General features: G+C 49.8%; 5 protein-coding genes across 5 annotated transcripts; 4 read left to right on the top strand and 1 right to left on the bottom strand.

The window, feature by feature from the left end:
* Positions 1-641: 641 nt before the first annotated feature.
* On the top strand, positions 642-2943 carry FIESC28_02836 (uncharacterized protein; the record flags this gene model as incomplete). The annotated part of the gene is made up of 3 exons (XM_031156985.1): positions 642-1707; positions 1754-2690; positions 2934-2943. The coding sequence occupies 3 exons, from the start codon at positions 642-644 to the stop codon at positions 2941-2943; spliced, it is 2013 nt and encodes a 670-aa protein (XP_031018937.1).
* Positions 2944-5219: 2276 nt separating this feature from the next.
* Positions 5220-8438, top strand: FIESC28_02835 (uncharacterized protein; the record flags this gene model as incomplete). The annotated part of the gene is made up of 3 exons (XM_031156984.1): positions 5220-5561; positions 5642-8281; positions 8331-8438. 3 exons carry the CDS (start codon positions 5220-5222, stop codon positions 8436-8438), a joined length of 3090 nt encoding a protein of 1029 aa, XP_031018936.1.
* A 1154-nt stretch (positions 8439-9592) lies between these two features.
* On the top strand, positions 9593-13525 carry FIESC28_02834 (uncharacterized protein; the record flags this gene model as incomplete). The annotated part of the gene is made up of 1 exon (XM_031156983.1): positions 9593-13525. The coding sequence occupies one exon, from the start codon at positions 9593-9595 to the stop codon at positions 13523-13525; it is 3933 nt and encodes a 1310-aa protein (XP_031018935.1).
* Positions 13526-13549: 24 nt separating this feature from the next.
* FIESC28_02833 (uncharacterized protein) lies at positions 13550-15373 on the bottom strand (the record flags this gene model as incomplete). The annotated part of the gene is made up of 3 exons (XM_031156982.1): positions 13550-14609; positions 14657-14923; positions 14973-15373. 3 exons carry the CDS (start codon positions 15371-15373, stop codon positions 13550-13552), a joined length of 1728 nt encoding a protein of 575 aa, XP_031018934.1.
* A 3004-nt stretch (positions 15374-18377) lies between these two features.
* Positions 18378-19962, top strand: FIESC28_02832 (uncharacterized protein; the record flags this gene model as incomplete). Its single annotated transcript, XM_031156981.1, has 2 exons — positions 18378-18440; positions 18490-19962. 2 exons carry the CDS (start codon positions 18378-18380, stop codon positions 19960-19962), a joined length of 1536 nt encoding a protein of 511 aa, XP_031018933.1.
* Between the last annotated feature and the right edge of the window lie 3815 nt (positions 19963-23777).

The following is a 23777-nucleotide window of genomic DNA, read 5'->3' as shown; positions in this document are numbered from 1 at the left end:
CGATCTGCTAAGCTTTAGGGCTATAGGGCGCTAATGTCATCACTGTGACGAGATAACCTTTTTTCTTCAACGGTTAATCGAATTAAGGTATGAACATCAAACAAGATCTGTAACCTCACCAAGTATTGAACATCCACGTCTTCTCCATGTCAACAGTCCACATCATCTTCTGCAACAACTCTTAATTGAGGCCTTCTACGGCCTTCAAAGTGGCCGCCCCCAAATGTCTTGTCTCCATCACGCTATGTCCACCTCATTACGCTCGATCCAATTAAACCCCGGACTTTGAGCCCTGTACGCCCTCCCCTGCTAGAGCAAGATGCGAACTGACAAGTTCAAACGAGGCTCTGCTTCTGCAGCTCACCTCTCTCCTTTCAATTCCTTTGGTTCCCTCTTTTTTCTCTTTCTTGTGGTCATCATGGGGCCATCTTGAAAGAATTACCACGCGGGTCTTGGTTGAACAAGGACATTGACTGCTCTGCGTGCCTCTTTAACCTCTCCCGTCGCATCTTCAATTTCTACGACTTCAGAAGAAAGTACGAGCCCTAGCCTTCAGCTGGAGACGGCTTCTCACTACGCGACGCCACCATCTGAGACACTAGACGAACGAACCGAACGAGCGAATCTGAATAACCATCAACATGGCCGATGATAGTGCAGATCCCGAAGTCATTGTGGCCTTGGTAGCCCTGATCATATCTCTAGTCGCGCTGGCAGCCACCTTCATGCAAGTCTTGCAACAATACTATGCCTCTGCCGCAGGATACGCCCAATGCAACGAGAAAGTAATGGGAAAATGGGCCTTGACAAAAACCCGCCGCTTCTCATGGGACGAACTCCGTTTCGAGGTCGAATTCGAAGCTCCCGTCATTTTCGTTTCGCCGCCAGATAACAAAAACGGTCCCATTATCGACTCTCAGATCTATTTCTTGGACGGTAGTCAAGAGAGTCTGGACGCTACCTGGTCTGAGCTGGCTATCAATTTGAGAGAAGAATACGCCGCCAAGACGAGACGAGAACGTGTTCACACTGCCGATAACGAGCGAGCTTCATGGACGCTACTCCTTAGTGCGGTGCAGCGCATGGAGCACGACTCGGAGAAGTGGCAGAAGACACAATATGAGGAAATGAATAAGATCATTGGTCCTCCTAGTACGTCCGAACAGCGTGATATTTCACCAGAGCCTCCAAGTTTATACGATGCGCATACTTTGACGGTGGCTCTTCAGCGCAAGCGCAAGAGTTGGGATACAATGCCTGCGACTGTTCTTCGGCCGTATGCGACGACAACAATGTGCCATCTTATCGAGATGTTGGCTGCATTGGGTATTTACTGGAAGGAATTCGACCGCAGACGTGATCGCTACCGCGCTGAAGGCAATGGGTTTATGGTCGTTGGCGAAAAGGTAGCTGATTTGGGGTTGATGTTTACGTTCAGTATCTATGGAAGAAGTCGCTTTGAGTCCAATCGAGTGATTCCCGTGGACCAAGTCAAGGAACTTTGCTTTGGCTATGTGTCTACCATTTACAGTGTGCTGTTGGATCAGCGACGTCTTCAATTCCCTGAAGATGATCCTGGAAACCTGGCTTTCCTACAGCTAGCTACTCGTGAGGAGATTTCTCAGACTCTGATTAGAATTGGTTGCAATACCAATGCTGTTCGTGCTTTCCAGGATGCTGGCAAGCATACGTCGCATCTGTTTCCTGGTACGTTTTGTCGTTCCTCCATGTCGCATTGACTAACAAGTTGCAGTCTCATTCGAGATTCTTGGTATGCTGAGTCGGACGTTCCATATCAAGAACACCATGTTCACCCATATTCCCAACCCAACTTCAGACCGCTGGGACAAACAATCGGTGTCACTCTACAAAGTCATGGACGCTTACTACGATCTTGTCGAGGTCCCACTAACAAGGGCGCAACGAAATCCAGTCATCGTCAAGAGGATCAGGAAGCACGCCGACAAAATTCTGGGATACAACAAAGACGAGAGCACAGCGCAGAAGATGTCTGTTCTTAGGGCACTTCACGAAGCCATTGACGACTGCGATCAAATTCTGACGGCCAAGGAGCCTGCTGGTACCATTACCCCCTATGCAGAGGCGAACGGGCTCAAAGTACACGAGAGCGAGGTCCAGAAGAAGCGACGAGAAATGGTCCAAGATGTTCTAAGATCGCATATCCAGGAGGTTCTACGTCTTCTTAATGATGGCGAAGATCGTTCGTCAGATGTGACATCTTTACATGCCGAGTGGAGCCCGTCAACTCGACCAGATGCACAACCTAGAGTCACACCCCTTGGGTTCGAAGACATGCACGAAGCTAGCCCCGACGAGAGACAGCACAAATTCATGGAAGTCTACTTCCACGTCATCCGCGAAAAAGTCATTCCTCGCGCCGAACGCTCAACAGATCGTCGAGCAAGCATCGTCGGCGCCCCTCCAGGCCACGGTTTCCGCAGAGCAGGAACCGGTCGAACTCAAGCAAGCAGCATGCGCGGTCAGGAACGCGGCCACTCTCCCCCACCACCGATGCCAGCACCTCGTCTTCACAGAAGCGCAGAGAACATGACTCTAAACACCGTACCCAATGGTCGTCCGTCTGTGTCTACAAGTAGACCCGGCAGCGCTATGAGCGAAGCTGTTTCTATGCTTAGTGAGGTTCCGGAGGGAAGAATTGAGAGTGCGTTGTATGCGCAGGAAGTGTCACATGATGATGCGTGGTGCACGTTGATATTCCGTATGATTTGTTGGTTGATGCTGCATGACTTTAATAAGTTGGATGTGCAGTTGAGTAAGAGTGAGTTGCTTGGGAGTCGAATGCCGGTTTATATCTCGTAAGCTTTGGGTAGCTTTGCATGAAACGACCTTTGGTAAGGTGATGTTTGGAATGCTAGCGATGGGGTTTTAGATACCAATAACGACTTATGTAGTCTTTTGTAGAAAAGCATGTCTGTTATCAATGGAACATATCACAATACTTTGGGTTTCAAGATCAAAAAGTGGCAATGTCCTAGTAACTGCTGGTGCTCATAAACTTCCATGGAAATCTCAGCTACCCTGTACCAACAATATCTTTTTTTCCCATGCGGGTATCACATTCCATTCTTCGCCGCCTCATCGGCCAACCCAGGCCTCCGAGACCCCCGCATCGGTGCCCGCACCGGGATTGGAAATCCGGTTGATCGGGTACACCGATTGCCTGGTATCGCCCCCTTTTTCTCGGCTGACTAACGAAAACTCTATCGGAGCGCACGTGAGTCGCGGCGGAAGTGCTTGTTTCGTGGCGAAAGAGTGTTTTTAGTGAGCTCGGCCGAGAATGTTGAAGGGAGATGTCAGAGCCTGGACATGGTTATTGTTATTTCTATGGGGGAAGGGAGTTATATGTGGCGAGTGGAAAGGAGTTGTTGATCGCTTGGGGGAAGGGATGCATATATGGTCGAGAAGGGAGGAATCGCATCTGTATAGCCAGGTGGATTATGATCAATAATTGACTGAGAACGACTTCACCAATATAGAATTCTAACGCCATTTATTTACAGTCTATTCTTCGATCTCTCCTTTCACTCCCTTGGCAGGACAACAGGACAATAATCACAAATTAATCGTGAAAGTAATTAAACGCACGCGTTAAAAGGTATTATGTCTCATAAACCCATGTCGCATCTCGATACAATGCCATTAATCAAGGATCATTCATTCATTCACAGAGGCAATAACCTCGTCCTTCGCCGACGCCGGAGCCGATGGAAGGAAATCTGTCACGTGAGATATAAGTCATCATGGTCCTTGTTTCTTGAAGGATTCTGTTCCAAGGAGCGCACGAGCACGAGCCTCGATTTAGACCGTGGAAATCCGGTTGAGAATCGAACAGGCGTTCTGCCTTGGACAATGACACTGGGGCTGAATAGGTGGTTAAAACCTGTCTTTGAATTCCAGCTTTCTCGGTCACGGACGTAGCCGCGGCTGGAGAAGGTCTGTCTCCAGGTGACAAGACACAGACCAAGTCAAGTCACTTTCCGTGAATTCCACATACTAACAAGGAAAGGGAAAGGCGTTTTCATGCACAGTTAGCTTGAACCATCACCAACAGATTCATCATGGGCTTTGACAACAGTTAGAATGTGATAGGGTTGCAGCTCAACTCTCCAGCATTGCATTGCATGGCAGGTAAAAGTACAAGTACCCTTTTTCGCAACCGCCCATTAATAGTACCTAAATCCGTGCGGAGAGGTACTTGGTCACCCCCCGTGTCAAGGTCATGTTTCCCCTTCCCCAAGAGTAACGGATCTAAAGCCCAATCGTCCAATCATAATCACATGCTCGATAGGCTAGGCTCTGTTTGTCACTGGGAGGGAACCCTGGGCCAACCATTGCCTTGCAACACCAAACCCAATCAGGTATAGCTGTAAAAGATTGAGTCCACATCTACCTTGGCCCGAGAACCAGACCAACTCCTCCGTCACATCAGCCTGCACAACCATATCTTCTCTCTCACCAAAGCCTCGTAAGCAAACGAAGCCCTACGACAAGAGAAACGGAAAAGGGCACCGACAAAAAAAGAGGCAAAGACGACACATCTTAGGCGAACATACCAAATCCTTTGTTTGCCCTGTTGTCTTCTTTCTTTGTATCTTGGCTTTCCTTTTTCTATCTAATTACTCATTTTCTTTCTCTTTATTCCCGCCCGTCTCGCCACACTCCCTTGTACTCCCAGGCATCCCCTTGCCTTTCCCCAGCTGTCAAGTCCACGCTTGCACGCGTCTCCAACAACAACAGGAAGCCCTACGACCCTTCCTTCCGCCCTCGCAACGATCTTTCGATATATGCTGCTCTGAACGTCGAGCGTGCAGTTCTATTCCGTTCTCGGGGAAGCCTCCATCGAAATCCCTTCGCGGTCTGTCGATACATCACGCTCTCGTCTATACTCCCAACACGACTTAGTTACTGTTCGTACATACTGGACTCGCTTGTCTTCGTCGATCGTTTCGGATAGCGTTCATTACTTGGCCGTTGTGGACGTTGCATATGCGTGATCTGGCGTTACCTTCGCGTTAAGTGTTTCGTTCAGCTTGGTCGGTTCCGCAGAATACGGTTGACGGTATATTTCAACACGTCAACTCTCCTCGAACGGAACCCTAGGAATTTGTCTCGCACAGGCATTATTCTCAACAGCCTGGTGCTTGTCACGGACGAACACTACACAAACATCACGAACCATGACACCGTCACCCGCAACCAGTCAGGCTCTCGAGCCTCGTCACCCCAAACCTTCACAAACAGTGTCTGTGAATATCTCCGAAGGCCAGAACAATCGATCTCGTCGATTCCAGCTCGAGGTGAGCGAGTGCGTCGAGACCAAGACTGTCACGACCACTACTCGTCTCACCCGCAAGTTTCCCCACGTCTTCGTTCGAGATCCTGTACCCCTCGAAAACCTCGACACAAAAGAGTATCCTCTGGCTATGAAGCCCACGCCTCCAGAACTGATCCAGTTCTCTTATAATATGCCTGGTGCCCTTGAGACAGATGATGAAGGCGAGGAGTCAACAGATGCGCAGGTAAGCTTTCACTGCTGACACATACATGCTGCCACGCAACGCGGCTATGTTGGCCCAAAATTAAACTAACATTTTTGCAGATGACATATAGTAATGGCCGTGCTACTCCCGGTCGCGTTAATTCCGAATCCCCTCATGAATCCAATACCCTCGTCCGAGTACCCAAGCACCGATCACAATCCCCTTCAGAAGGTTACCCCCGACGCTCCCGAGCTTCAAGAACCAGTCCTACAGACTCTCCCGAATCATCAGCAGCCACATCCACCAACCCTCGACGAGCCCCTCGATCAAATGGACTTAATGCCGTTTCAGACAAGCTCCGCCGCTCCATTGCTCATGGCTCAAATCGACGAGAAGGGGAGAGGTCTTCTCGAGCGGCTACTGGCTTCCTTGCTACCCCTGATACTTCAGAAGCTGTTATTTCATCTGATCGACCGGCTCGCCGACGTTCGTCACACCCTGAGCGACAACACTCCCCCGAAGCATCCTCATCTACCGTCAGTCCTCATTACGAAGCCACAAGCCCTGTTGAGAGTGATTCCCACACCGTCTTCAGCAGTAATGTGGCTACTCCACCAATCACCGACACCGACGCAGAACCATTTACAGATATCGACGGGTCCCTACAACAGTCCGCTCGTCCATTTAATCCCAGGCCCAGTATAGATGTTGTTGCCGCCCAGGATGCTAGTCTTCCTAGTCCTAGACTGTCGCCTACTTTAGCAGCTGCTCAGTTACACACCACCGACGCCGAAGATGAAGGCCAGTCTAGCTTTCAGACCTCAAACTCGGACTCTCGTTGGGTTGATGAATCACAGCTTACAGAAGATGATCCCTCGACTGCACTTGTACCTGCTGGCCGCTCTGATGACGACTTCGCTCTCACTCGTCCCGACGGATCTCCCCATGTCGTCGACACGCAAACACTCCTGGAGGCATTCGACTCGATGAAGACCGAAATGAAGACATTCATGATGTATCAGTTCCTTCGCCGATGCCCTCGACCTACCCTCCGAGTTGTCGCCAACGCTGTCAATCCTGCTCTGAAGTGCGACTTCCTTCGTCAGCTCCCTCTCGAACTTGGATACTCTGTCCTGTCACATCTCGACCACAAGGATCTCTGCTGTGCCGCACAGGTCTCTAAGCACTGGCGCAATCTTGTCGACCGCAACGAGACCGGTTGGAAGGCGTTGTTCGATCGCGATGGCTACACGCTCCCTCCTGGTGAACTTCAAAAGGCAATTCTCCAGGGTTGGGGATGGCAAGATCCTGTTGGAGCTACTGGGTACGAGAAGGATCTCAGCATGCGAAACCGTTTGACCTCAACTGAGCACGAGCTCACCCGAACCCTTCGACAAGAGACAGCTTCGAAATCCCGAGCTTCCAAGCGAAAGCGAGCGCTCAACACATACTCGGCTGCCGAGCGATCGAAGCGACGTGCCAGTGCCCAGGAGGCCGTGTCTCGCGAGGAAAGCAAGTCGCAGCCCGAAATCAGACAACATCCATCTGAAGGACCACTGTCTGCTGCTAACGCCGCTGCCACTGCGGTACCTGATCCCCAGCTTGGATTGCCTAGTCTTCGCGAGCTTCATCTTTACAAATCACTTTACCGCCGCCATCACATGATTCGCAAGAGTTGGACCAGTGGTGAGGTAAAGCCCGGTCATGTTGCCTTTGCCGCTCATCCTCGACACGTGATTACCTGTCTGCAGTTTGACGAGGACAAGATCATTACTGGCAGCGATGATACCCTCATTCACATCTACGACACAAAGACGGGCAAGCTCCGCAAGAAGCTCGAGGGTCACGAGGGTGGTGTTTGGGCTCTGCAGTACGAGGGCAACATGCTTGTTTCCGGCTCCACCGACAGGTCCGTTCGCGTCTGGGACATTGAGCGTGGACTCTGTCAGCAGGTCTTCTATGGACACACTAGTACTGTCCGTTGTCTACAAATCCTGATGCCTACCGAGACTGGCAGAGACTCCAGCGGACAGGCCATTATGCAGCCTGAGAAGCCTCTCATCATCACTGGATCTCGGGATAGCCAGCTTCGAGTTTGGCGACTTCCCGAGGTTGGCTCTCGCCGATACATCCAGACCGGACCTCCGGCCCATGAGTCTGACTGCCCTTACTTCATTAGAGTTTTGGCTGGGCACACTCACTCAGTCCGCGCTATCTCAGCCCACGGCGACACTCTGGTCAGTGGATCCTACGATAGCACCGTCCGTGTTTGGCGCATTAGTACTGGTGAAGCACTTCATGTCCTCCACGGTCACTTACAGAAGGTATACTCTGTCGTTCTGGACCACAAGCGCAACCGTTGCATTTCAGGCTCAATGGACTCTTTAGTCAAGATTTGGGACCTTACAACTGGCGCATGTCTGTACACTCTCGAAGGACATAGCCTACTTGTCGGTCTGCTGGACCTCCGCGACGAGATACTAGTGTCTGCCGCTGCCGATTCGACTCTACGAATTTGGGATCCCGAAAATGGCAAATGCCGCAATGTCCTCATGGCTCATACTGGAGCTATTACGTGTTTTCAGCATGACGGCCGCAAGGTCATTAGTGGTAGTGAGAAGACAGTGAAAATGTGGGACGTCAAGACCGGCGAATGCGTTCAAGACCTCTTGAGCGACCTCAGTGGTGTTTGGCAAGTCAAGTTTGATGAACGACGATGTGTGGCTGCAGTTCAACGAGACCAGCTCACCTATGTCGAGGTATGTTACGAATTGAATGTGAACAGGAATAATTACTAACAGGACGCAGATTCTTGACTTTGGAGCTGTCCGAGATGGCAAGCCCCCAGAGGAACTGGGCAAGCGCATTCTCCTCAACGAACCCGAAGTCCGGGCCATGATTGAGGAAGAACCGTAATACAAATTACGAAACGTATGATATCAGCGATATGGTTTTGTCGGTTTTGTTATTTTATTTCACCGACGACTAATGAAACCACTTGGGCGTTACACATTTTACGTATAAACAACATATATAAGTTTACGATGGCAAACCAAAGCATGAACAGGGAAGGGTACGGCGTTTTTCATTTTTGCTGGGGGAATGGGAAAGCATATACCTATTGTTTTTATTTTCAGAAATGTCATCAAGATCAGACGGAGGTGTCGAGCTGAGAGGATGAACAAAAGTCTTCGTTTGGGCGGTAGCATTGCAACTGGGAGTGAATGAATTTGTTACACATCATTAAGTCTTGTGAAGTTTGAGTGACTGTCGCATGAAGATGTCATTCTGGGTGAGTGTAGACCTTACTGGGCTCTCTAGTTCCGATATCTGAAACTGGTGATGCATGGTGATTGTAATGTGACGGTGGAACTTGTAGTCTGTTACATCCAAGTCCTAGAGCGGAATACCACCGCTGCACGGAAGCAAACATCCCAAACGGGTCCCAATCCTTTGAGGCAAAGCAATGGAGATGATCCAACGGGCAGTGGAGGTTGGTTTGTTGTACTCTGTAAGCGATTGGCTTGGCAAGAGGCCAACTGGCAATGCAGAACAAGTCATGATATACACACTGGAGAAAGTAAGACGCTTGCTGTTTGTGCTATGGGATAGAGAGTGCGGTTTTGAGTTTGTGTTATTGACATAAGCTTATTGTTTGGTCTTGGAGCGTTTTGTCCGATTGTACCGAGCTGAAGACAGGGGTGGGTTACATTAAAAGATGTACACCTGGACAATCCATATCGAGATGATGTTATCAACTCGCCGACTAAACTGTTAGAAGCAACAATTTTGTGATGAGATAATGGCAAAGAAGATGTTGATTTCATTGTGGATAGTATGGAGAGCATGAGTATGTGTTGTAGATGTGATTGTCGATGTAAGATTGGTCAGACCATTGACCGATGCGTTGGATATGCGGCTTATACCCACCCGGCCTTCTTACGCGGGGAGTTGCAGACGAGTATTTAGGCAAACAGGGCCCCTCTCGAACTACGCCTTTGTTTTTCGCTTCACAGGCATTCGGCCTGAATTACTGAGCTGTGCCTCTTTGTCTCACGTGGGTAGTGACCATGGCGTGGCTCAAAGACTTTGTTGACAAGGCGACGGAGGAGTATAAACAGGGAATGAAGCTGGAACGAGCAAGACAGCGAGAGTTTACAGAGTATCAACAAGAGCGGGAACAGCAGAAGCAGAGAGGTTTTGGATATTCGCAGGGTTCACCTTCGGGGTGGCAGGGTCAGTATGGGCAATCAGCGCAATATGGACAACCTCAGAGTCCGCAATATCCACCCCCGAACTCACCATATCAAACAACACCGCAATCGCAATATCAGCCACAACCACCATATCAAACCCAAGCACAATCACAGCAATTCCAATCACCAAATGAATCATTCACACCCCCTCTGGATCGAAGAGCCCAATACTACGCCGACTTAGCAAAATTCCAAGCCCAAGCAGAACAAGCGAAGGCGGATGCAGCAAAAGAACAAGCTCGTCTCCAAGCGGAATTTCAAGCACAGCAAGCCCAAGCAAGAGCACAGGCAGAGCAACTACAAGCACAATGGCTCGAAACAGAACGTCTAGCAGCGCACTACAAAGCCGAATACGAGGCACAAATGAGAAAAGCGGAAGAGGAAATGGCGAGGATGAAGGTTGATGAGGAGAGGTTGAGGGCGGATGAGGCAAAGGGTTTGAGGATGGGGGAGGAGGAGCTTGTTAGGGAGCAGCAGAGGTTGTTTGATGAGATACGAGCACGAGCGCAAGGGCAGAAGGAGGAGGAGAGACCGCCTTTACCGCCGAGAGTCAGTACGGAGGATAGGCCTGCTTTGCCGAGGAGGCCTGTTAGTACTGCGAGTACAGGATTGACGTCAAACTATGAGTCTTCTCGTGAGAGGAGGACGTCGTATCTTTCGACCGAGATCCCTCAAGAGACGTTGAATTACGAGTCTTCCAGGGAGAGGAGGACATCATATCTTTCGGCCGAGATTCCTGAAGAGCATGTTCCTCCCCCGCCGCCGGGACCGCCTCCTATGAACGTTGCTGGTGGAGGCTATACACAAAGACAGTCATCCGGGCAAGCTTCTCAACAGCCGGTGCCTCATCCGACAAGCCCGCCACTGACACCTGTAGAAGATACAAGGCGAAGACCTTATCACTATTCGAGTCCTACCGCTTCTTATCAGGCACCGCCTCGCCCACCTACTCAGAACTCGCCTAAGCCTCAACAGCAATCACCACCTCAACGACAACGACAACAGTCAGAGACCTCATATTCTTCGTCTGCACCTCAAAGTCCTCCTCAACAGCAAAAGCCACAATCTGCTCCTCCTCCTCCTCCGCCGCCGCCTGGGCCGCCTCCTAACCTTGGGGGTGGAGGTAATCGGCCAAGGCAGTCGTCTGGACAGGCTTCTCAACAACAGGCGCCGGTTTCTCCTCCTCTTCCGCAGACGCCTGTAGTGCAGTCACAAGAGGAAAGGCGGCGGCCATATCACTATTCGAGTCCTACGGCTTCGTATCACGCACCTCCTCGTACGCCTACTCAAAAGTCGCCTCAACCTCGACCTCAACAGCAGTCATCACCACCTCGGCAACAACCGCAACACCCAGTGACCTCATATCCTTCGCCTCCATCTCAAAGTCATCCTCAAAAGAAGGTGCCGCCTCCTCCTCCACCTCCGCCTGGACCGCCTCCCGTGCGCGTTGGGAACGGGGGATGGAGTCAAAGGAAACCATCTGCTGCGAATCCTCCTGGGCAAGCTTCTCAGCAGCAGATGCCACAGTCACCTCCTCCTCCAACAAATTTACCACAGACGCCTGAAGATACAAGGCGACGTCCGTATGCCTTTTCAAGTCCTACAGCTTCTTATCAGGCACCGCCTCGCACGCCTACTCAAACCTCACCCCAGCAGCAGCAGCAACCACCACCCCCACCTCCACCGCCGCCTGGACCGCCTCCCAACCTTGGACGTGGAGGTTGTAGGCCAAAACAGTCGTCTGGGCATGCTTTGCAACAGCAGGTGCCTCCTCCGATGAGTCCGCCCCAGACGCCTGTATCGCAGGGGCAGGAAGACTCGAGGCGACGCCCATATGCCTTTTCAAGTCCCACGTCTCAGTCTCATGAACGGAAGGGTTCTTACAATACACCACCGCGTGCGCCTACACACTCCTCACCTCAGCAGCAGCAAACACCACCTCGACAACACCAACAGCCAGAGCCCTCATACTTCTCACCTCCACCTCAACAACGATCTCCTCCTTCCACTCAGCCAAAACCCACCCAAGCGAAACCGTCTCGTGCACGAACACCACCACCAGCCCAACAACACCCCTGCGGCGCAAAACCCGGGGCCGAATGCTCAGGGGCTCTAACAGCCTATGCTCAACACTGGTTCTACCACCCCGCCGTCCCAGACTTTGTCATCTGCACCCGCTGCTACATCGATCACATCTACAACACCAAATTCAGTAACTCCTTCCGCAAAGTTTTCTACGAAGATGACGAAAAACGGAGATGTCGGTTCAGTAGTAGACGTGTCAAAGATACACTCTTCCCTCAGGCCATCGAGTCTGGCAGTTTGGACGCGCTTGTTGAGTTTATGCAGAGACGGATGCAGATTAATGACTGTAGGGAACAGAATGCTGTTGAAGGGGAGTTGTGGTACAGAGCTGCTGATATTCCTAATGGAACTATATGCCAGGCTTGTTTTGAAGATGGGCTTATTACTTCTTCGTTTGCAAAGTATTACACTCTGCAAAGAGATCAAGGCGGCGCTTATTGCGATTTGAGCGTATGGTTTCTTAAGCGGAAGTTCATGGACTATGCGAAGGAGAATAAATGGGAGGAGTTTTGTCGACAGTTCAACGAGCGCGCCCAATTACCGGATTGTCCAAAGTTGAACGTCGTCAATGCGAATCGGTATACGTGGTACAAGTCTGTATCTGGACCAGAAGGACTGCAAGCTTGTGGAGCGTGTTACCACGATTACTTTTGCGCTTCTGAAGATGAGAATAAGCTACAGCAGGTCCCTGGTGGGAATTACAACACGAGATGTGCTCTTGGACAAGTAAATGTTGTCATTCCCATGCATCAGGCTTTGGATGATGAGGATAGAAGTCTCTTCTGGAAGGCAGTGCGAGAAATGGACAAGTATCCATTCTGCGACAGTCAGGGAACCAAGGGCGGTGTTTGGTACACACCTATCAACGATCCTCAAGGCTGGGGTATTTGCGCTGCGTGCTATGAAGGCATCGTCAAACCCGTTGGAGGCTCGAGGTGGTTCATGAAGGATACGACTACCACCCAAGAAGGCGTGTATCTGTGTGGTTTCAATCTCGGACACCCTCGTGCGATGAAAGCGCTCGGTGCATACTCGCATGCGCGTAATTGGGGAGATGGCAGGATTTTGTTGGACTGGGCTGCGGAATGGGGTTCTGTTGAGCCTTGTCCGGGGATCAAGTTTGTCAAGAACAGACGATGGTGGGGATGGGGAATGGTAGCCATCTGTGAAGACTGCTATGCTTCTTTCGCGAAGGGTACAGCGCTTGAACCAAGGTTTGCACTTACAGGTCAGAGAGAACCTAACAAGGAACGCATGTGCGATTTGTTCTCACCTCGTATGAGGGGTTTATACAATGAAGCTTGCCAGACGGGTAACCTCGAGGGATTCCTATCATTCGCAGAGCAACGACATATGATCTACACCCAGACGATCATGCAATGCGAACAAATCCTCAATGAACAGAAAATGGCAGCTATGCAAGCGCAGATGCTAGGTGTACAAGGAACTGTGTACAAGAGCATGGGATGGTCGCAGGATGCAACGATGGGTCATAGCTACACAGTCGGAAACCCATATGCTGGTTATGGCCATGAGAATGAGTTTGTTCTTCAAGGGTACACGTATGATAGACAGGCTAGGGAGAAGGCAGCGGAGGTCATGAGTGGAGGACCTATGATGAGGGTTCAGTTACTTGAAGCGAGATGGAAAGAGGTTGAGTAATACACAATGAAGCATTTTAGACGCCTAGAATACAAGCTCCCATACATCCAAAGTCGACGTCCCAACCTTCAACCCCATACAAGACGCCGCCTTGCCCAGAATAAGATATTTCCCATCCCAACTAAACGACGCGGCCGTAACAAACCCGTTTTGGAACTTGATAGTATACAGTACCCTTCCAGAATACAAATCGCTTACATCGACTCCATCATCCGTCCGACAGCATAGAAAGCGGCAGTCCGCAGATACAGCTACCGGCCAACCTTCTCTTGTTCTTCGTCCGCTGAGACTATACGACTCTAGCGCCGCGGTCGCGTGGTTCCAGTGGAATACTGTATCTCCCCAGAGTGCGACGATGAGTGCTCCGTCGGGTGATGTACCCAGGAATAATGGCTTTTTCCACGTATCTGTTTCGAGTTTGGCGATTGAGACGCGAGTTTTCACGTTCGTGATACGAATCGTACCGTCGCGGGATTGCGTGATGAGGAGTTTACTATCCGGTGTGAAGACGGCGTGAGTAACTTCATCCAAATGACACGGGATAACGACGGAGGATCTGTTGATGTTGGCGCTGCAATCCACAAGACCAACGCGTCCTCGTGTACTTCCTACAGCAAGCCAATTCCCATCATCCGAGAACGCAAGCGGTTTAGCACCAGCCCATTTCGCAACAGGGACTTTTCTACCATTAATATAATCGCCGAGATAAATAACTGGCTTTCTGAAGTTGATGCCATCGTGGTTTGCTGCGTTGAGACCCTTGCCGTCTTCTTCACTTAGATAAGCCCACTGACGTCCATTGCGCGAGAAGATCATGTTCACGCCGTGCTGGTTCTGGAGGCATGAGACTTGATTGGCGCTCATGTCGTAGAAACGTGTTAGGGATTCGAGGGTTTGGATGGCGAAGGTGTGGGCGCCGTGGCGGGAGAGGTAGCATGTTTCGAGGACTTCATGGTTTGAAAGTTCTTTTTTGGCGAGATGACGGAGGGAGATGCGGAGGGGTGTTGTGGATGTTATACCGATGGCGTTGTAATCTGGGATGGGAGGCTCGTTTGTCTCTGAGTGAGGCGATGAAGCAATTGTTCTGAGCGTGTGAGTACACCGTCTATAAGTGAGAGGAGAGGGACTTACTCGGGATTCGCGAAGCTGCTGTTGCTGTTGCTGACAGCTTCATCAGTCGGAGGAGCAGGTGGTGCGGCAGATGAGCTTTCGGAAATGAAGTCATGAACAGCCTCCAAGAACTCAGTGATAATGACCCGCTGACTCTCGACGCGGAAATCTTCACTGTCGCTTTCGCCGAGATACTTTGTTCGTATGTTTGCTGCTTCCTGGAGGATCTGGGAACTGCTGTACCCAGGTAACTCTCGTTGACCATCATGAGGCTGAGAATTAATAGCTCTACCCAACATTAGTATTCATCCCATAACGAATGAGATTGGAAACTTACAGTAAGACACAATCCAAGCCAACACTCATCGCACTTCTCAAACTCTCAAGCAACTTCGTAAAATGCGACAATCGCTCAGCAGTATGCTCCAGCCACGACTGCGTACGTTCCTCCTCTTTATCCAAATCCAGCGCATCCTCAGCCTCTTCAATCAACTCCCCCGCCTCACTAATAACAGCATTAAGCGCATCGTCCAATCTTTGCGGAAGAGATACGTTTGAATCTGTTTGCGCGTTGTGATGCAGTAGCCTCGCTACCATCTGCAGCTCAGCTAATTCACGTGAGAGACTGGCTAGGTCTAGACGCGACTGCGGGTAAGATGTTACGAAGTTGCGGAGGCCATCGACGACTTTTGCTATTGAGGTTTGGAGGGAGTCGCATAGCGATGATATTTGAGACATTTTGACTCTGTCGTACTCTGTCAAGAGTATTCCCCTCTGATTTTGGTGGTGATGAGATAGATGGCTTTCTATGATGATGTGATGGTGTTTCACAAGTGCGGGATAATTGTGTGGAGAAGCCGGAGCATCGGGATATGACGCGGGTTTATACTCTTGCTCCCAAATGAAAAGAAGTAAATCTCATAATTGAAGTGGAATTGTAACTTCTATGTTCCGTAGAGAAGAATGTTGAATGGTCGTGTCTATGAAGTGAGAACGCGTACTCGACTAAACAAGGTTGGGGGCTTAGAGGTAGTTTCATGGGGTGATGGTGATGTATTGACCGGGGATTGTCTATGCTATGGTCGCGATTATAGGATATCTACCATCAATTAATTTCACTCAATCCAACTCTAGAATACTCGTCAACATCAGAGATACTTTACTCTCGAGTATTACCTCAATGATGCTTCCTCGGTCCAGCTCGGAGTTGTCATTCTTTGTACCGCCAAGCTTGCGGGGTGAATCTTGGGGACCCCGACCATCGGACATCTAACAACCTCAATGTACAGTAAGACAGTCATTCAGTCTGACTACACTAACAGAAACAACGTCGTATTAATACAAAAGTATATAATCACTAGCAAGTCAGGTTCAACAAATGATAGCAGTACAGGTGGAGTAAATCAGCAATTGATATCACATCTTGAGGCCTTCCGAGGCCAAGACCGCTGATCATTCTTCGGGAAGACTAACAACTTGCTTTTTGGTGTTATTGATCTGCCACATGGCATCGTCTGCTTTATTCCGAAGGAAAATATGTCTTGCCGTTTTTGTCTCATTGCGTGATAAGTGCGTTTTTTGGGCAGGAACGAGATATCACGTTGGATTACGGGTCTAGATCAACAAACTGCAAAGAATCAGTCGCCGTACAGAACATCTCACCACCTGTCTGCCTTATGTTGAGTATGAGCAATTAATGTGCCTTACTGTATTCTACTCTTACAAAGATTAAGAACATTGCCACAGAGCTTATGTGGCCGTGACGAATGCTTCATCACGATATAGCGAATAGACATGAAGGTGTAGGGTATTTGTCAAGGCTAAGAAAACAAGAGCAGCTGAAAGAGGGGCGCTATAGTCAAGCCACATTCGTTGCGCTGGCCAAGTGTGGCGCAAGCACGCTTGACCTTATTTCGTCTCCCGTGATCAGCGAGATTCTCGCACCAAGAGGGAATATCCTTGAAGACCAAAAACCAGGATCAACTAAACGGATAAACATCCCATGCATCGTTGTCTTTTTCCCCAGCCATCTCATTCTTCTCCGAGTCTTCTATTATGCAAGACTAGATGACTAGGTTATTGTCTCCTACGTAGGTAGCATTTGTTCGTCGCCTTGTCATGGTTTGATAGGGTATCAGATGAACCACATGTGCGAAGCGAATTGGCGCGATCACGGTCTTTGGAAGCGCTGTTGGCTAAAAACAGGGATATCCTTGCTTTGGTCTCTGTTGGGTCAAGTGTCAAATGCACAGGCGCCTGACGAGAGAAGTGGGCGCGAAGAGTTGGGGACTAACCAATCGGCATGTCTTCCTGTGAGACGTTTTGAGTCTCGGCCATGATAGTAAAGATACCATACTCTGTAGTACTGTTAATTTGGGCTTGTGTTGGAGATTCAGGTTGATACTGAGTGAGTCTGTGACTGTCAAGAACTGTAGTGGATGAGTCTGTGACTGAGAAGAATTGTACTGTGGATGAATCTATGACTGTAATATCTCGTGATACAAAACATGTCATAATGGATAGAGACCAAGTATACGGTCAAGCCCATTTGATCCATATGCAATGCACTCCATGCAAAGACCCAAGTGTTGACCACCTGTTAATGCTGCATCTAGCTACTAGCTACTGTATGTAACACGACAGACCATCCTTCACATCATCGTGCAGCTTGTCACATTTCCGGGTCCTAATTCGCTTATTGTGCCTGAGAATCGCTATCCAACCATTCATCACATTGCTACATTAAACTGCAAACCGAACCGCAACCCAACCCATCCCACTCGAATTACCGCTCTCTTTCCCAAATTGCCCAAGCTGAGCTGAAAAAGTGTGTGTGCATTGCCATGCAACACCTTTAGATTTAATCTCTGTACAACCTTTTTTTCTGTCTCAATTCAATTCAGTTCTTGATTCTATTTTCTGTTATCGTGTCTTGTTGTCTAACACTGGGATTCCCTGCTGGTACAATCCCTCCGGGTTTTCCTCACCGACAAATCCACCGCCTCCCAAGCTTATTCTTCCACTTTTTCGCTTGAATACCCAAGCCCAGTCCCCTTTTTTTTTCTTCTATTATCGCTCTCCCCACTGGGCTGGTTCTATCTTTCTCTTCCCCGGTGTCCACCGCCTAGTACAACGAGGTCCCCATCTTTTGTGCCACTGCGATCGGGCTTGGCCTTGCCCCCTCCCCTGGAGGCCGCTGTAACTATAGCGCTGGGCTCCCTCTTTTTCAGGGCTTGACCGACCTCTTTTTATCTGAGGTGTACACCCGGAACACTCTGAGTTGTTCCGCCCGTGCTCTCACACCTCTTCCAAAACTTCCAATCCTATTACCCCACTGCGGATCTCAGCTCATTCCCACCGCGGGCCCGGGACTCCAAAGCGTGAATCATTTATTCTACCGGGCTTCCTTTTCCTCTTCTCGCCTGGCCATTTTTATTTTTTTTCTTCCTTGATCGGATTTCGTTAAGGGGTATCCCAGTTCCCAGTCCCAGTCCCTGATCGGATCGTATCGTTCAAGACAGGCCAGGCCTGTTCGTACTTGGAACCTGACCCTTCGTTGCGGTCAGTATCACAATCGACGACAACAAATACAGCTCAGCTCCCTTTGTCTTTTTCTGTCTCATCATTCGCATTCCAGAGACATACAATCAAAAGACATATAGAGAGAGCTGGTCTCCTCCCTCCGACATTACATTATACCCGACATCTTCAGCTATAGCTCTGACCTACACCGCTGCCCATCATGGCGCCCGCGCTCGAACAGACAATTACCATTGTCAACAATTCCGGCAAAATTATCAAGACCGTTCGTATTATTCTGCGCGCTCTGCACTCCCCAGACTAACAATTCTCAGGGAAAGCAGCTTTTCTCCATCTTCAAGGAAGCTCAAGGCACATACAAAGACAAGAAAGCCGAGATCAAGTCTCTCCAGCGATCGCAAACCTTTGACGCTCGTGCTCCTCCTCCACAATCTTTCGTCGACGATGACCGCTCCCGCTATTATCCCCCTCGCGCCGCTGACCAGCGCAGCGAAGCTGGCTCACAACGCAGTCGCCGATCACGAAGCGTTCAGTCACGACAGGACTTTGACACACGCAGCCGCAAGGCCCTTACCCTCGACAACCTTGAGCGACACACCGAGATTTCTGCCACAGCACCCAGCAAAGCACCCAGCAAAGCTCCCAGCAGAGCGCCTACAAAAATGATGTACGACGAGGACGGAGTTGCCATGAATTATGCTCTAGCTCCTCGCTCAGTGGCGCCATCAGCCTACAACGCGGGCCAGATGGTTCCCCGAAATAGATCGACCGGAGAGCTGGTACAAGCGACAAAACCTCGCAAGGAAATCGACATGGACCTCGCCTACGGTAGCGTCCCTCCCGATCTCAAGGACCGCACCGATCTGGACCCGCAGGTTGTCGATGAGAAGCAGGCCATGGGACTCGTTCACCGCGTCGAGGGTCTCCTTACCGAAGCCAAGTGTATCCACCACTCTGCCACGCACACCATGTCCGAGCTTCAGAAGAACCCTGACCACGCCGCGGCCGTTGCGCTCACCCTAGCTGAGCTGTCCAAGATGGTCAAGAAATCATCACCCGCCTTCCTGGCCCTTCTCAAGAGTGGATCCCCCGCCGTCTTTGGGCTTCTATCGTCACCGCAATTCCTCATCGGCACGAGTATCGCTGCTGGTGTTACGGTCATCTGCTTTGGAGGATGGAAGATTTTTCAGAGAATGGCGGAGGGTAAGGCTGCGCGGGAAGCTCTGGCCTACGAGGGTGTGCCCATGGAACGACCTGAGTTCGCGCGCTCACAGAGTGCGCCTACCGTCGAGTACGGCGGCATGGACGAGGCTCTCATTATCGACGACGATCTAAGTTCAATCGAGACTTGGATGCGCGGTATCCCCGCTCAGTCCGTCGCCGAGAGCGTCGACATGGAACTCATCACACCCACGGCCTACGACACGAGAAGTCGCATGGGCGGCGACGACTTCGACACCAAGTCCCGCCGCAGCACAAGGACCAGCAAGACACACGAAAGCCACCGAAGTTCCAAGTCGCACCGCACAGAAGGTAGCCACCGAAGTTCGCGAAGCCGTCGGGACGATGATAGCCGCAGCATCGCCGACAGCGAGCGAAGTCACCGTTCCTCAAGGAGCAAGCGTTCCGAGAAGATTGAGACGAGGTCTATTGATAGCCGAAGCAGTCGACGAGATGATGCTTCTGAGGTTACGCTGCGACCTAAGGCTAATCGTACCAATAGCAACATGCTCAAGGCTCTTTTCAAGAATAAGGAGAAGAAGGAGCGATCACTTGTCATGGCTTAGATTGGTCATCTCACGGCTTAGACTGGCTATTTCATACCCTTATCACACTTTTGCATATTATTCTGGCGTATTGTTATTTGAAGAGGTGGATAAAACATCTACAAGGCGAGACAAGATTTCATTTTTATTTACATTTCGAAGAATCATGGATGGGGCAAAGGAAGCCCTTCCCACCAGCGATTTATTCCCCTTTCGTTATCATTTTTTACGATTTACTATGGAAGAAGTTGGACAAGACAAGACATTATGAACAATGAAGGGCACGGAAACGATGGCGACTCTTGCACGCGCTTGAGTATATATTTTGTTTCATTTTATTGCATGACGCACGGAAGACAGATGACGGAGCTGTTTGCATTGGGATTTTTATTTATTCATGGGATGGTATTTTGGTTTAGTTAGGGATTTTTTTTATAGATCAATTGGGCTATGTGCCTTTGATTCTACTTGATGTCCATTCTACTTGATGTCCATCTCATGCCGTGATTGAATGCTGCAATTGATGATGTGATGTTTGAGCTGTGATTGATACTGGTTGAGGATGTACTCTTTCATGTGAAAGCTGGTGCGAGTTGACGTCAGATTCGGCATCCACATCAACGAGATTTCGATCAGATTGGTAATGCGACATAACGAGATTTGTTCAAGGTTGATACCCGATCTCATGTCAGATCACCGTTGTTTGTGGTGTGGGATTGGGATGAGATTTGGGCGTGAGATTTGTGGGGTGTAGCGGGTAGGTGCTGGGCGTATGATCAAGTGAGTATTCACGAGACTGTCGATGTTTTCAAGGAGTGTTTTTATTGAGAGTGTTTTCATTGAGAGTGTTTTTAGACGAGGGTGTTTTCAATTGATAGAGGGAGTGTTGAATTCATTTCTTGATTTAATTGCTTGATCCACTCGGCTTTGAGTCATCGTATTTGTGTTTGCGGGTTGGGGATGTTGTGTAACGGCGAGTAGACCGAGCGGAGAGATGAGGATGACTAGTGGTCTGTCTACTCTGCCATCCTGGTGTCAGAAGACTCGACAGAGAGGATAAAAGATGAGATATTCCGGTTTCCTAATGATATTTTATTGGCATTTGGACCAGTTCAACTCATTACCTTTCGCTTTGGAGAAGAGTTCTGGCATCTGGGGTTGGTTGCTCTGTGAGGGATGGACTAGGGCGGATGTACGTATTCTGCAGCTCGCCAGGCGAAGAGGTGGTTTGCCGTTGAGCTTTGGCATCTGAACAAGAATACGAGGTCAGATTGAAGATATACCTGGATTGACGGGAAGCAGGGTGCCTGATGGACGGATTGTTGCTTGATGCTCAGATCGGAGTTTGATGTGAGGATTGTGCTGGGCGTGGACTCAAGTGTTTGACGATTGCTGTATTTGCTGCTTCCATAATCTTCGCCATTGGGGCGTGAGATCTGCACGGGAATATGCTTGATAAAGAGGCGGTCGAATGTTTGAGGATTGCTGTATTTGCTGCTTCCATCATCTTCGCCATTGGAGTGTGATGATCAACGGGAGTATGTTTGATGCTATAGTGGGAGGCTGGGTGAAGATTGCTGGACATGTTACTTCCATGGCCTTCTATCTGAACGGGAGTATGCTTCGCCATGGTCGGAGAAATTGCTGAACTTGTCGCTCTTTGCCATCAGGGAGTGATATCCGACGGGAGTATGCTTTGCTATTGGCGGAGGTCAGGAGTACTGAAGTGGTCCTTTGTCACCAGGACGTCATGTTTGATCGGGAGTACGCTTGATGAGAGAGGGTAAGATAGGTCGATGCTTCTGGATGCTGATATGAAGCTGGCCATGAAGCTTGTTGGACTTGTCGCTTCCACAGTCTTTGCCATCTGGGAGTGATGCCTAATGGCGAGTATGCTTGATGAGAGAGGGTGAGATGAGTTGATACTTTCGATTGCTGGTGTGGGGATTGCTCTGGGCATGAAATCGTCATTTCGATGGTCTTTGCCATCGGCGTGTGATGTCTAAGCGGGAGTATGCTCGACGAGAGAGAGTAAGATGGGAAGATGCTTTCGATTGCTACTGTGAGGTCGGTCGTGATGATTGTTGCTTGTGTCGTGTATCTATCGACGGCCCACTCGAGCAAGCTTGCCTGCATCTAAAGAGTCCGATTCGACCGGATGACTCTCCCGGCCATGTCTTTGCTCTCGGATGAAACATCTTGCCGGACGTCGGCAGAGTTGTCCAGCTTCGACTCCAAACATGGAAGACCGGATGTATTCCTTGGCCAGATTGGATGGAAGCCCTTGGTGTTTTCTCTCAGTCGTCGTGATGATGTATTTGTTGGACTTCTAACATCAAGACCGGATGTATTCCCCGATCAGATATTTGCTGTTGGGTGATATTGTCGACAAAATCATCCAGATATTGGACTTCAAACATGACTTGAAGTGGAAGAGCTTGCGACTTTCCAGCAATCGAAGCACTTCACTTGGTCGATTTGCACTCGGAAGAGGGGACTGACGTGAAGTCCCGTCTTTCAGATGCAGTACTTAGTCAAGACTGAGCGAGTATAAATAACCCCTGGTATCCCACCTTTCCCCCTCTTCCCTCTTTCCTCCTCATTCATCTTCCGCCATGGACGACTTGGCTCTCTTTTGACACAATGTCCCCCGTCGACTGAGGCTGTAGCCTGGACTTCTTCTCATACACTCTTTACATCTTCCCCATGTGCAGACACGATGTCTGTCAACCATTAGTACTGGTGTCTACACATGGAGTCCGACTATCGACATGACCTACCTCACCACGAGCAAGTCGCCGCCAATGATCCGGATCTTGATCATTTCCCTCATGCTTCCTCGTTATCTGGTCTCTCAACTGTAAGTCCAGCCCGTTACGTGTCATGGAGTGACAGCAGACTAACTCAGAAGCAAATCACCACCAATGATCCGTTGATGTTCACCAAGGTACTTTATGCGTCTTAGTTATCTACTTATGCATTGTAAGTCTCTCTTGCTCTTTGACATCAAGTTACAGTTGACTGACTTAAAAGCAGATCGCCGCCAATGGTCGGCTGACCTTTACCATTGCCTTCATGCTCTTAGCTATCTGCTCCTTCGATTTTGAGTCTCCCTCGTTCCTTGGTATCATGTCCAGCAGACTAACTCAGAAGCAAATGCCTGCCAACTCACACGTTGACCTTCTCTGACATCAAGTTCGATGGGTCGGCTAGTCTCAAAACGACTCCTCACCCCAAGTATGGGGTACTCTGGCCAGTGACCATTACCCCTTTATTTCATCGTTATCTGCTCCCGAGGTGGTAAGTCTATTCTGTTCCTTGGTAGCTGGCTACACCTGACTGACCCTCCGTAGGAATATCACGCCTTCCGCCCTGTACCCATCCCACCTGCCCCTCACTCTGCGTTGCCCCATGGCATCTTTAGAAGAGTCTCGTCGCTGCTGAGACTATGATTCGCTCTGAGTGCGTTTTGAACGGGGCGAGATACGAGAACAAGGTTTGTTGCCCTCTTCATGGTTGTCTTCATGGCTGACACTCATATTTTCCTAGAAAGAACGAGCTGACACCAACATGTTGTGCCGTTCGCCGTCAATGACTTACAGTCCCATGAGCGGATTGAGCACCAACGACAAAGCCCAACGCAAGAGGCTTGACGATGCCTCGCCCCAGCTTCACAACGGGGCCTGCGACCATATTGGGCCATGCTGTCTTTCCTTAATCAAGAGTCAGCTTGCCGACATATACTATATATACATGAGATTGAACCTCTCACTGGAGTCGCCACTCACTACCAAACTGCCGCCTGACGGATGAGCACCAGACATTTGACATCCATA

The sequence above is a fragment of the Fusarium coffeatum genome (genome assembly GCF_003316985.1).
Source record: "Fusarium coffeatum strain FIESC_28 chromosome Unknown BRIP53273_contig_61, whole genome shotgun sequence".
Classification (NCBI taxonomy): domain Eukaryota; kingdom Fungi; phylum Ascomycota; class Sordariomycetes; order Hypocreales; family Nectriaceae; genus Fusarium; species Fusarium coffeatum.
This window is presented reverse-complemented; position numbering and strand designations above follow the sequence as displayed.